The sequence below is a fragment of the Balaenoptera musculus genome, chromosome 17 (assembly GCF_009873245.2).
Source record: "Balaenoptera musculus isolate JJ_BM4_2016_0621 chromosome 17, mBalMus1.pri.v3, whole genome shotgun sequence".
NCBI classification, from domain to species: domain Eukaryota; kingdom Metazoa; phylum Chordata; class Mammalia; order Artiodactyla; family Balaenopteridae; genus Balaenoptera; species Balaenoptera musculus.
Genome location: NC_045801.1, coordinates 72,628,368 through 72,643,093, shown reverse-complemented (window position 1 = coordinate 72,643,093; position 14,726 = coordinate 72,628,368). Strand labels below are relative to the sequence as shown.

General features: G+C 40.5%; 1 protein-coding gene across 1 annotated transcript in view; it reads left to right on the top strand.

Moving 5' to 3' along the window:
• Window positions 1-243: 243 nt before the first annotated feature.
• The window catches only part of CLVS1 (clavesin 1), a 159,633-nt gene continuing 145,150 nt past the window's right edge, over window positions 244-14,726 (top strand). Inside the window, exons 1-2 of the mRNA XM_036830433.1 lie at window positions 244-375; window positions 13,134-13,761. Coding sequence (XP_036686328.1) covers window positions 13,373-13,761 — 389 coding nt within the window. The 5' untranslated portion in view covers window positions 244-375; window positions 13,134-13,372. The remainder of the gene's footprint in view (window positions 376-13,133; window positions 13,762-14,726) is intronic.

The following is a 14,726-nucleotide window of genomic DNA, read 5'->3' as shown; positions in this document are numbered from 1 at the left end:
CATTAATCTGTTTAAAAGGTTTTGTTTTTAAGGTTTGTGTCTGTCGGGGGGTAATGGTAAGTAAATACTTTTTGTCCCAGATGTTACAAAATTACAATAATTCTTAGTATTGTCTTGACGGAACCGGGGGAAACCAACGTTGCGGAGGCATTTAGGACCCAGGGGAAAGCCAGCCTCCATATAGAAGGACAGAGTCTCGGGCGCACACGCCTCCTACCAAAATCACAGCCCCTAAGAGCCAGGGCTCTCATTCACAGCTTTCTAGAGAAATCTGAGCCCGAACCTGCCAGAATAGGGGATCTCACCCACTCAGCTCAGCACCGAGGACACCTGCAGAAACACATTCCCAAAGCAAGGCTGGGCGGCCGTGTGAAGGTATTTGTTGCCTTTTTTCTCCCTTCTATATTTGCAGCGCCTCCCCGCCTTTCTCCGCTCTTGTGATGCCATGGCTGCGGCGTTTCAGCACTTCGGTGCGTGGACAGCTCCCATCTGCAATCCCTGCTCACTCCATCCCTCTCGCACCCCACTCTCCACCGCCTCCGTGGTCCATCCTCCCCCCCCCCCACCCCGGCGCCCGCTCAGCCTGCGCTCCTTACACCATCAGCCCCCCATCTCCACCATCACCGTCATGATCTCCACCATCACCAGCGCCGTAACTACAGTCAACACAACTGTGCCTTGTCACTTAGACAAAGCCGCAGGTCCGCAGGATAGAGGAAAAGAGCCCAAGTTTTCAGGCATAAAAGGAAAGTTCAGGTGGGCTACACCCCTGAAAACAAAGAGAGACGCCTGCTTGACAGAACGGGAAAGTGAAGACAGTAGAGAGAGACCCTGGGCAGGGGGACAGATGGGGCACTTGCCAGACACCAGCAGTTAGCCAGCTGCCTTTCAGCAGATTAGGGACTGTTTAGTTCAGGAAATTAACATGGCCTGCGGTATAGTATTATTCCGGTGAAATAGCTGTATAAACTCAATCCATGTTTCTGGTTTTCCAGCGGAGAATCACCAGGAAGCGGGGCGGGGGGGGGGGTGACTGATGACTCATATTCACCCACATGCTGGTTTTCCTTCCTAAGCGTTTATTGCAGAAACTCTGGAATTAAGTTTTTTACTGAAATGTTTTGTAAAATGGAGACCCCAAAGGTTAACTCTGTGGCCAGAATGAAAATTAAAATGATCATGATGATAATAACCTAACAAATGGGGCTCTCTTTGGAAAGTGTTATTTGTCCAAATGTCTCTTCCTGTCTACTTATTTAATTTCAATTTTCCAATCTAAAACCTCTCTTTGAAGCAGAGAAGATAGATCCCTTGCCCAAATGGCCAAAGTAGTAATGATATTCAGAGCAGATGGCCTGGCTTTGTTCATCCTAGTCAAGGACTGACTCGGATTTGGAAGGCGAGATTTCTGTGTGCTTTCTCAGTAATCAGGCAATAACACCATTTTCCTATAATAGTAAAGGGTAACAGAGTGAAATAAAATGGAAAAGGCATTTTATGTAACTGTGTTCTACCAGGTTCTGCTTTTAGAGTGCTAAGATTTTCTATCTCAGCTGAAAGGAAGTTAGGGTCTTCAAATATCTTGAAGGTCCAAACACAAGTCACAGCACCTCTTTGATTTAGCCAGGATCATCTGTTTTATAAGAGCTAACAAACCTCAGAAAATCAGTGCCCGAGCCTGTCATAAATAAAAATCTTTTCGTGGGTACTCATTTAACCAATTGTTACCAAACAGCAAAATGCTGGGGTTTTTTTTAGCAAATCGTTTTTCATAAAATCAACATCTTTATTAAAAATGAGATGGATTATAATTTCATATGGCAATAACGTCAGTCACATGTAACAACCAAGTTTAAACCAAAGCACAGAAAAGGTTGATTAAAAAATCCCCGTTGTACATTTATTCTGCCTCTTTAAAGAGAAAAAGAAGCCAAGTTTTGTCTAAATCAGCTTGCTCATTATCAGAGGCATTGTCAAAAAAAAAAAAATAGTCACAAACAAGGAAGAAGTTTTGAGGAAAAATTCACATCAAATACTCTTCTTGAATGAGGAATAGTAGTATTTTGTCAAAAGTTATTTACTGCTATGAATTAATTCTATCTGCATCTAAAATTCACTCACTTTTGAATTCAAACCAAGAAAACTAGTGAAAATATCTGGTGAAATGGATTTTAGAGAGGAAGGAAATCTGGTCATCTATATATTGTCCTTTGATTGGTAATATCCACAGTAAACTGGACTTCTCAAGTCCCCAAGCAACCGGATTCTTAAAACTCCCTTATCTGTCTGCAAAGAACGGTTCAGCCCAGACAATTTTTTAAAATGTACAAATTGCCAGTTCTAGCTGCTTGAACCAGAAACTCAGGCCAGGAATGTAGTGCCTTCAATGCTACTTCTTCCTGTGCCTGATACAATTTCCTGTGGCTGGGGAAATTTCAAAACAATGCTGCTTCTCAGAAGCAATGCTTTTCTTTGACTAAGATATTATACTGAGCTTATTAATTTTTCTAAAGTGCCACTATCCTGGCTTCCCCTTTTGTTTTTTCTATTAAGGGATATTTTGCTTTTTTCATATTTTCAGTAACAGAAATTTCTCATTTTTATGATGGATTTAAAGGTGAACAGAAAACACATTTTCCAGCAGAGTGGCATCATAACACTTTTGTAGACATGTTCCCAGAGAGGTGCATCCTTTAGAATCGTGGAGTATAAAGCTGGAAGGTCATTCATTTCCCAAATGGGGGAATCTAGAACTCCAGAATTGGTGGTGTTTTTCACTTCTGCAGGTTTCACAAAAGGACACCTTAGTAACCCTGAGAAGCCTATTCACGATTTCACACATTTCCCCAGCAGAGGCATCCTTAGTAAATGGATCCAGGTTGACTTGGATCTTCTCTGCTTTCCCATTAAATGGTGACCCAGAGGACGAAACACAGCAGAACGGGTATACAAGTATGAAGTTTGGCCACATGCAATCAGCCCAGAAATACCCCTTAAGCTAAGAGGGATCTTTTCCCCATTACATCTTTCTCCCAAATTTTTATTGTTTTGATTATTGTTCATTTTATCCAGTTGTTTATTTACTAGACTAAATTTCAGGAGAAGATCCACAGTATTACTCTAAGACTGTAGCCTACAATGTCAGCCCCAAGTGTACATTTCTCTAGAGAAAACTGTGGTTATTTTTCAATCCAAGTTTTTCTTAGCTTAATGGAAGTTTATCTTCTTTGGCTTGATTCTTCATGGATGTAGAAATCAACTGGTCACTCTCCTCTCCATAAAAAAGCTTTCATTTATTCAGTTAATAAGTTCATTATTCTCCACTATTTCTGCTAATTCCCACAGCCCCTTATCATCTTGTCTCTGGCCGGGTAACCCTATTCTCCCCCTTTACGGACTTGTTATCACATGAAAGTTTCTGTGCGGGGGGCTAATTCTCTGTGAGCTTTCTTCTTCCTGACTTCTGAGACAGTAGGGTTTTCCCCATATGTGTTTGAGATGATCCACTCTTGTCTCCTGGACCCTTTTAGCCACACCTCCAATTTGTAGGTACTGTTCAGACCACTCTCTCCATCTCCTCTCCTTAGAATAACATCGTGTCAGTTCAGCCTGTATAATTGCTCAAATGTCTTACGTAAAGTTCCACACCTGTATGTGTGTCAAGTACACAGTGTATTCAGTATTCACTAGTTTGTAGTTTTGGAGGGAGTAAGAGAGCATCCGTGGGCCTGGAAATGGCACTTGGGAACTCCAATCCCAGGCTCTATAAATAAAAGCCATCTAGTCTTATGTGTGGACAAAATAAATCAAACTAAACATGTAAGATTTTTCTCTCTTTCCTTTTCTCTCTCCCTCTCTCTTGCTTTCACTTGCTTCCTTCCTCCTTCCTTCCTTCATTGCTTTTGGTTGGTATATAGGGCATACTAGCATGTTTGAGAACAATTAATGAGGTGATCTTTTATGAGTGTCAGTTCTCCAAAAGGAAGGGTCAATGCTCCAAAAAGCACACTGGGAGTGCTTTTACTCTCCTCTTGGACAAAGTAGCACTGCTGTCGCAGACAGAGTGAGCTCTGAATTCAGGGGTAATTAACCTACCTTCTCAAGCCCTTTGATTATCAATCCTTTAGGTCAGCGCTGCTCAAACATTAATGTGCATCCAAACTGACTGGGGATTCTGCGAACCACTCAGCACGTCTGGGTGGGTCCTGACGTCTGTGGTCCTAACAAGCTCCACGAGCTGCCGATGCCGCTGACCCGTGGACCATACTTTGAGAAGCAACAGCAAAGAACAAATTCCTTCTTTTTTTTTTTTTTAACATGCCCACCTTTATGTCTGATTATTAAATAATGGCACTCACACTAAAACAAAGCAAAAACCACCCCAAGTTCTGAGGCAATAAGAGCTCAAAAATCATAGCTCTAGTTGAGGAGAAAGTTATGCAAATAGCCCCTTTCCTCCCACCTCTGCTGCCTTTCATTTTCACCAGGCAGTTTTCTTAATTCTGATTCCTGCTGCTTTCATAGTCTTCCAAATCACACCCAGAAAAAGAGTCCTAGTCACATAGATACGCGGGGAAAAACACTGAGTGGAAAAGGGGGACCAGTGGGTTTAATGGCTATCTTTGAGTGAGCCCTGCCTTTCTTACATTCCTCCAGTTCTTCCTCCTCAAAAAGAGTCTGAGAGAAATACCTTCTTCCAAGTGTTTTTGTTTTCCTTCCCTTCTCATTGATACTCCTAAGAAGCACAATGAATCTGTCTTTAAAACTGGGGCATTGACTGCCAATGACTTCTTATGGGGATAGTTTAATGGCATAGAAAAACATTCCAGTTTAATTTTCTATGTCTCAATGATTTTTCCCCTAGAGACTTTCTTTATTTAAAATACAGTGAAGTGTAAGGTAACCACTGCTTCAATTACAAACTTTTCTACCTAACACAGTTAGGAGGCCAAAAAATCCCATGCCTTCCTTACAAGTTGTCTTTCCCTTTAACTCCTTGCATTATTTGCCCCAAAGCAAACTAAAAGGACAAACATTTTATAGATTGTTCTGGAACAGGACACAATCCTTTGTCAAGAAAGTTCACTTCATCTGAGTCCCAGCCTATTCTAATTCTGATCTGGCATCTATTTTGGGTAGAAGTTCTCAGTGTCTCTACTGTGATAGAACTCATTCCAATTTACTTTTAATCTTCCTTAAGAGCAAGAACAAATGGGGGCAGATGACTGTGTGTTGAGTTGCTATTTTAAAGGGAGCCAAGGGAGTCTATACAACGAACGTTTATGTGGCAAGGGTAAGCCCTGGGCTACTACTGAGCTAAAGGCAACAGAAAGTTGACCATGAGCCAGGGGCTAAATTCTGGCCACACTACACTTTCAGATGATTAAAGGTCTCCCCTTTATCCTTCTAGACTACTCTCCCTGCCCCGGGTATAGATAGCTCATATCTGCAAGTTGGCTAATGTTTGATAGAAAGTCAGTGGATTGGAGTTCAATTTGTTACTCACAAGGCTTATGTTCCCTTGCCAGTACTTATGCAGAGAAGTCCTACAAACCTTAATGGTCAATCTCAAATTCATCACTTGGAAATAAGATTCCTTTCTGGTCAGCACCATAGAATATCGTAATCAACCGACCTCTGAGATTTAAACAGAGGCTCCACTGGCACCAAGGGAGCATATCATCTTTCAGGAAAGATTTCAAATAGAATTGTACTTAAAAAATGATTTTTGCTCACTGTGACTTTTGATTTTGGTTTTGATATATCAGCAGCATCTATTTTTATTTCATTCAGTGTAAAAATCCCTTTCAGCACTCCTAGGGGGAAATACATATTCAGTTAAAAAATTAGAAGTGAGATTTTAGAAAGGTGAAGAGCCATAAGGGTTAACCTAATTCAATATACATTTAAAATTTTGAAACACACCTTTCACACTTACTGATGGCTGAGGTAGTTGATTAGACTTTCATGTGGAAAGTTTTATCACTGAGATTCATTCTTCATCTTTTTCTTATAAAAGAAACCCATGAAACAAATATAGGTACAGTTTCTCATTTTGTATTTGTATTAATTTAAATTTATGTGTATTTAAAATTGTTCTTTGTATTATCAAGAACATTCAGAAGCAATAAATATTTGAGGTATTGTTCATTAGTTATTGATGTTCTTATGTTTCAAACAATATTTAGGATTTACAGATTTCATCTTTCTGGTCATGACAACAATATACTCTTTCCTCCCAAATTTGGCCAATTTTACATCTCTTAAATGTTCTTCCTTAGGATTGATGGGGTGTAGGTCTGTGCTTGCTGTGTGAGTGAGTCTGAGAGCACTGATACCCAGGCTGGTAAAGAGAAAGCACCTATTCTGAGAGGCAAGGTAGGGCAATGGACAGAACATGGGCTTTGAGTCAGGCAGGTTTGGGTATGAATCTTTGTTCTTCCAGCTATACTTAATCTATCTAAATCTCAGATTTATCCTTTTATCTAATAAGTAATAACCTAGCTTTAAAGGTTGGTGTGGAGATTAGACTATATAATACCAAAGCCCGAGGCACATAACAAGTAGTCAACAAATACTTGTTTGTTTTTTCCCTCATTTTTCACACTAGCTCATTACCTGACTTAATGCCTGGTGCTTAGCTGTTCTAGGCTTCAACATCCTTTTATCTACCTGGAGACAACAGAAGTATGATATCAACAAGAATATTACAGTAAATGTAAACTCTAGCTTTTCATTTTCAAAGCACTTTTACCTACATTATTTCACATGATTCTCAGCATCTCCCAGGGAATTATCTTTATTCTACCTATTGCAGAATCATTGTAATGATGAAAAAAGATAATTGATGTAAAATGCTTTGAAATAATAATACACATATGTACATATTTGTAGATAAGACATGATTATTATTATTCTGACTGTTATCATTATATTTAATGTGTGTTTCTAAGGATAATGAAATAAATGAGAATAATAGATTATAAAATAACCAAAATAGATTTCATTTGAATTATTATACTTTCTGAAATGATTTTTCCACCTAGACTCCTTGGTTCATAAAGACTAGGGTATGTGTCTATAAGTGTGTGTGTGCAAATACACTTTCTTAAGATTGAATTCTGTATGAGGAAATACACAAATATGTATTTTTTCTAATGGAAATTTGAGATGAAGTATGAATCTGGAATCTATGGATGCCATGATTTCAAATATCATGATATGGAGACTCTTCTTTCCTCCCCCTCATACAAAAATACCACTACCTAAATTTCTAGTTCATTAGAAAAAGCATGGATTAGAAATGGAAGTAAGCTTCTACCCTGGGCTCCCCAGAGAGCGTAGTGAGTTACTTTTCATGTATTTGAAACAATCTCTAAATAAATAATCATTTAGGACCCAACCAGCAGTGGAAGAGAGAGTTTCCAAAGCTCATAGGAATCTGCCTAAAGTGCCCTTTTGGGTTATCAAGCACATTTCAATGCCCAGGCTATGCTTGGAACTCTACTAGGCACGCCAAAATATCAGTCCTTCAAACAGAATGGCAGGGCCTCTGATTTGTCATTTTAGCCATAGGAAAATACGTAAAGGCAGAGCAAAAATCAATCAAAGCCGGAAAAGTCATAGATAGGTAGATTTTGAATAGTTCCTGTCATCCGCTGATGAAATATGAGGACAAGATGGTAACTGGACATTTGTAAGGTATGGTGTTAGGCCACCTAAATGTCTGTTAACCCCTTAGGCACGTTTAGGCTTATAGAATAGTGAATCCGGAAGGAATTTTAGGGAAGGAGAGTGAGGTTCTGACAGGGATGGTAACTTGCTGAAAGTCACATAGGTCTTAAGTGGTAAATACTAGAACCTCTCTGCTACATATAGGAAGAAATAGCACAGTCATAAAGAACATGGGACAGCAGAAATATTCCTTAAGCTTAAACCCATTTCTGACTCTTGGTAACTGCGTAACCTAGGGAAAGTCATTTACCACCTCCTGTGCCTGTTTCCTCAACTGAAAAATGGGGACAATAATATACTCATCTCATATAGTTGTTCTAAGGATTAAATAATATACTATATAAAAAAGAGAGTATGCAAGTGCCTGGGACATAATAAGCACAGTTATAATAAATAATAAATTGAAGCAATTCTTATTACCACCAGGACAGAAACCGCTCCTACTTCTTCAGGTGATACCTAGTCCAATGTACCCTTTATACTTGTTTGACCAATTCAGAAAAGTTGAATGAGAACCAAATCATTCATGTGAACAAAAAAAATTGCAATTGAAAATGCTACATCTGGAGAACATTCTTGTATAGCATAGCATTTTTAGTGCCTTAAATCTTATCAATTGAAGCTGTTATTTTTAGTAGCAGTCTATTCAGACTTCTGAAATGAAGGATTTGCCTTTAATGGAAAATGTCTATTTCATCCTAAGTATGAAACCCAGTGACTCTGGCTTGGGTATTCTCCCCAGCAGCTTCCACTGTATGCTGAGCACAGAACAAAGATATAGATTGAAACAAATTTATTTCAGAGATTATAGATTGGAGGCATAACTATGTGTGGAAGTGGGCCATGAAAAATGCAACCTCAACTCTCCCCTTGAACTCATAGTAATTTATCTTGGAAACACTGTTGAGCTCCCTGAACTGCAAGATAAGTAACTTGCTCCCAGCAGCTTTAAATATTCTGCCAGGGACGAGCCTTTGCTATGCCTTGTGCTCTGAGCACGCTGTGCCATGGCTGGAACCATGACTATCACCCAGCATGCTTCAAAGAGGCGATGATCTGAAGTACAGTGTGCCTAGGCTAACTTCTTCTAGGAAAAAAATACTTTGTAGATGAGGAAGGAAATTAAAAGGCAGCTGCCACACCCTCATTTAAGGAAAACAGTCCTACAGGTACCCAAACAGAAGAGGAAACCACTTACTTGTTAAAACAACATTTTGACTACTTTATTAATTGGTTCTATATGTACGTAGATATATGGCACCTACTCAGTGTAGGCACAGTTCCAGGCACTGAGAATAGGCAGTGAACACAACATAGTGGCTCTGCTCATGGCACAGACCCTCTGTGTGCCAGGCACTGTACTGGGGATACGCAGATGAGTCAGAGCCAGGTAATTAATGAGATTCTGTGCAAGGAGTTCAGAGTGAGAAGGGAGAGAGGAACTTGGCAATAAAATGTGGTGTGGTCAGGGCTGGCGGGCTACCTGTGACCTCTGAAGGTGAGGGAGGGTTCCTGGAGAAAATGATCTCCAAGATGACTCCTGAAGGGGAAAGAGGAGTTAATCAGTGGTTTTTCTAGACAGAGGGAGCATCTTTTGCCAAGGCCCAGAGAAGAAAGACGAAACTACAAGTGTCTCGGTGTGGCTGCATGGCTGGAGGGTGAACCTGGAGAGACAGATAGGGACCAGATGATGAAGAGTCTTGGAAACCACGTCACAGAGTTTTATATTTCATCCTAGGACAACTGGAAGCTATTGATCACTGTCAATCAAGGAGTGACATGAGCAGATTTCAATTGTAGTACAGAGAATGGACAAGAAAAGGGCAAGGTTGGCCACAAGGGCACCATAGGGAGAATGTTGCAGAACTAAACAGATGAGTGGAGACGCGGTCTAAACAAAGACAGTGAAAATGGATGGAAAGCACAGGGAAGATTTAAGGAATATTACGGAAGTGATTGCCTGGATGTGGGCGGTAAGGGAGAAGGTGGAATAATAGTTGACTCCCAGGCTTCTAGCGTGGGAAACTATACAGAGATGATGTCAGTCAGTAAGAGATGGAGGAGGATGAGGGGATTCAGGATGAGCAACTATGATTAGCTCAGTGTTGAACATACTGAGTGTGTGTGGTGTCTAGGGGACATCTAAGTGGGGGTGACCAGTAAGCAACTGGAATGTGTACATAAGCCTGAAGACCAGGAGAGAGCTATGGACTGAAGCTATCCACATGCAGGTGGTTAAGCCACGGTTGGATCCTGGAAAATAGCATATGAAGTGGTGAGCACAGAAGAAGATGGAGCAGGAATGGACAGAGGTTAGGAGAAAAATAGGGTGTATGGAATCACAGAAAAGAGTGGGAAAATGGGAGAGTCTTAAGAAGGATGAAGTCATCAGTATCAAATGCTGATGGGGTCGCCCATAATAGGTTACCAAAATTTGTCTATTGGAGGTGGCAACAGAAAGGTCATTCACTAGTAGAGTGATCATCTGTCTGGGTTTGCTTGGAAATGTCCCCATGTATGCCTGTTGTTGAGCATTATTGTTATTAGTGACCCCTGGTGTCTAAATTTGGATAATAAATTATACAATCATCCTGGTCATTGGTTGGTGAGAGCAATCAAAGATAGACTGCAATGGGTGTAGAGATGAATTTTGAAGGGGTGTGATGAGGCTAATAGAGAGGGAATTTTAAAATCAGATGGATGTCGAACTAGACGGATTTTAAAGATTCTTCCAATCCTGGGACTAGTGCATAGCACTGTTTTCCTTTACTATTCTAAGTCCTTAAGAATCAGTGAGAATCAAGACTCTGTTATACTTCTTATTTTCACACATTACAGAGCTAAATGCTACTTTCTTACAAATTACCTTACAAAGCCAGCATTTTGTAAATAAAAATTTTTACTATTCTATATTCATTCTTGAAAATGAATGCTAGTTACCTGAACTGATCTTCATCTCCTCCATATCACAAAGGCAACATAAAGCAGAAATGTGTGAGGTGATTGTCTCCCTGAAGAAATTACTGCTAGTCCTAAATTAAGTAAAAGAATCATTTTTGTCTTTAAAATTATTTTGTATGATATGGCATTAATAATTAGGTTGGAAGTAAATGTTCTGCCTCTTATTGCATATACTGTTTGATCTAGGAAAGCTAGGGAAAAAATGCATGCCTGCAAGTTTTTCTACACCTAATATGTTCTGATTTTTAGAACTCCTAAGTTAGACCAAACCAATGTCTGAGAGAGCTTAAACACTTATATTTAAAATGAGAAAGACGCAAATAATATGAGCATTTGTGTGTATAACATTTAGGTAGAAAAATCCAAGGGGATTAAAACACTCAATCATTTAGTATGATAACCTCTAGTTGCATCCATGTTGCTGCAAATGGCATTATTTCATTCTTTTCTATGGCTGAGTAGTATTCCATTGTATATAGGTACCACATCTTCTTTATCCATTCATTTGTCGATGGACATTTAGGCTCTTTCCATGTCTTGGCTATTGTGAATAGTGCTGCTATGAACACAGGGGTGCATGTATCTTTTTGAAATATAGTTTTGTCTGGATATATGCCCAGGATTGGGATTGCAAGTCAGAAAGAGAAAGACAAATACCATATGATATTACTTATATGTGGAATCTAAAATATGACACAAATGAACCTATCTGTGAAACAAATAGAATCAGGGACATAGAGAATAAACTGGTGGTTGCCAAGGGGGAGGAGGGTGGGCGAGGGTTGGATTGGGAGTGTGGGATTAGCAGATGCAAACTAATATATATAGCATGGAAAAACAACAAGGTCTTACTGTAGAGCACAGGGAACTATATTCCATATCCTGTGATACACCATAATGGAAAAGAATATGAAAAAGACTATGTATATATGTATGATGGAATCACTTTGCTGTACAGTAGTAATTACCACTACATTATAATTCAACCATACTTCAATAAAAAATAAATTAAAAATAAATAAATAAATTTATTTCACCAAGGGAAAAACAAAACAAACAAACAAAAAATCATTATCATAAGTAAAATAATATTTCAGGACAACAGAAAAGTTATACGAAAAAATGACTTTTAAGTCCATATGGATATTGGGTTAGGTAAGGAGACAACCGAGAGTTTCAAGTCCCTTTGCCTTTTTTTAAAAAAAATAAATTTATTTATTTATATTTTTGGCTGTGTTGGGTCTTTGTTGCAGTGCACGGGCTTCTCATTGTCGTGGCTTTTCTTGTTCTGGAGCACAGGCTCTAGGCACACGGGCTTCAGTAGTTGTGGCACACGGGCTCAGTAGTTGTAGTGCACGGACTTAGTTGCTCCACGGCATGTGGGATCTTCCCGGGCCAGGGCTCAAACCCATGTCCCCTGCATTGGCAGGCGGATTCTTAACCACTGTGCCACCAGGGAAGTCCTCAAGTCCCTTTGCCTTTAGCAGAATAGTAAAACCACTTGTAAATGTCCGCACATGAGACTCTTTCTCACTGCTGTTGAATTTGATTACTGAAGGTCAAGCTTCCAGCCATAAGCCTGTCCTTCCCTCCCTGCTCCAGTTCATTGAGTTTAGTTTTGAGTAATTAGGTACTGTGGGGTGAAAATCGGGTGACTTTTTAAAGTCCCTTTTTATTGTTAAGCTGCAAATGGCTGCCTTTAAAACAGGTGGGGGAGGGCGTATTTCTGTGAAAGAAATTTCTGTTTGAGAAAAGAAGCTAATGGGAGGCCATAATGTCTCTGGATAGGAGGCCTGTGAATAGCCCCATAAAGCAGGCGGTAACAGAGGAGGATTTTTCTCTCTTCTTGAGTAATTCATAAAAAAGCAATCTATTACTGGGCTTCCCTGGTGGCGCAGTGGTTGAGAATCTGCCTGCCAATGCAGGGGACATGGGTTCGAGCCCTAGTCTGGGAAGATCCCACATGCCATGGAGCAACTGGGCCCGTGAGCCACAATTACTGAGCCTGCGCGTCTGGAGCCTGTGCTCCGCAACAAGAGAGGCCATGACAGTGAGAGGCCCGCGCACCGCGATGAAGAGTGGCCCCCGCTCGCCACAACTAGAGAAAGCCCTCACACAGAAACGAAGACCCAACACAGCCATAAATAAATAAATTAAAAAAAAAAAAGCAATCTATTACTAATCTGACCATACACTATCATGTTAACTAGTCAACGTAACTAAAAACTTCCTAAACGTATTGCAAATACTTGCATATTACACACTGAAGTTGTCAATAATAAAATTATGCCAAATATCCCCTTTTAAAGAAAATATACCCTTTATTCTTCTAATCAGATCTGCAGCATAATATACTGCTTTTCTGAGCTCCAATTAACTTACCCAGACTTTCTTTGTATCATCTCTGTTTGTTTCTCTTGTGTGCATTTGTTTTGCAGTAAGCAATGGCCTCGGTTTTGCTTCTCTTTGGGATGGCCGCCACCACATAGGACCTGAATGTCCTACTGCTTTCCAGGAACAGAAAGAAGACCCTCTATTTGTCTGTTTCAGTGGCAGCTTGGTAGTAAAAAAACTGTTGAATGGGCCACAATTTCAGCAGACCATCACGTGAATGGGACCAGTCTCTTTTCTTCCCAAATATCAGAAATTAAGCACTTAGAAAGGAGATTTGGCCAAGATGACCCATTTACAGGCTGGACTCAGCCCAGAGACTATAGAGAAAGCTCGCCTAGAACTGAATGAAAACCCAGATGTTTTGCACCAGGATATTCAGCAAGTCAGGGACATGATCATCACCAGGCCTGACATTGGATTTTTACGCACAGATGATGCCTTCATCCTGAGATTTCTCCGAGCCAGGAAGTTTCACCAAGCAGATGCCTTTAGACTCCTGGCCCAGTACTTCCAGTACCGCCAGCTAAACCTGGACATGTTCAAAAACTTCAAGGCTGATGATCCTGGCATTAAGAGGGCCCTCATCGATGGGTTCCCTGGAGTGCTGGAAAACCGCGATCACTATGGCAGGAAGATTCTTCTGCTGTTTGCAGCCAATTGGGATCAGAGTAGGTAAATGTAGATAGTGTCTTTATTTGTTTTTTCTTTTTCATAAGCATTGTCACTGCATGTTTGGGGCTGTATGCCTTTACAGATAATGGGCTCTTATTTAAAAGTATATATTCTACACATCCACAAAGAGAATTTTAAGGCCACAGGTCTTTTAACTGTCATCAATAGGTGATTACAGATCCACAGCAATGTTTTGGAACAAAAGAATCACAGTTTTAGAATTGTAAGAGACCTCAGAAGTTATTCTGTTCATCAAAGTGGGTCATTTATTTTAATAAAATTGAAATCTGGTCTGCTAGAAGAACCATATATTCTGTCTTTAGGGTTCTCATCTTTAACAACAACAACAAAAATGGATTCAGTAGATGGCTTTAAGTCAAGTGTTTTTAACACATGAACTAATTTCTTGGATCTTCTCCATGACCTTAATATCTGACCTTTCTTCTGCGTGCCAGACCTTCCCATCCAAATGCCTGCCAGCCATTTCTCCCGGAAAGTCCTATAAAGAACCGCAAACTCAACATGTCCCAACTGAGTGCAGCATCTTTCCCACTCTCCCCACTCTTCCATCCATCCAGTCTCTCAAGCCAGAAACCTGGGTGTCTTCCCAGACTGCTCCTTGCCCTTGCTCCTCACATCCAATTAAATGCCAAGTCCTACCCCTTTCTTCTTTTTTTAAAAAAAATTTATTTACTTATTTATTTATGGCTGTGTTGGGTCTTCGTTTCTGTGCGAGGGCTTTCTCTAGTTGCGGCAAGCGGGGGCCACTCTTCATCGCGGTGCGTGGGCCTCTCACTGTCGTGGCCTCTCTTGTTGCGGAGCACAGGCTCCAGACACGCAGGCTCAGCAGTTGTGGCTCACGGGCCTAGTTGCTCCGCGGCATGTGGGATCTTCCCAGACCAGGGCTCGAATCCGTGTCCCCTGCATTGGCAGGCGGATTCTCAACCACTGCGCCACCAGGGAAG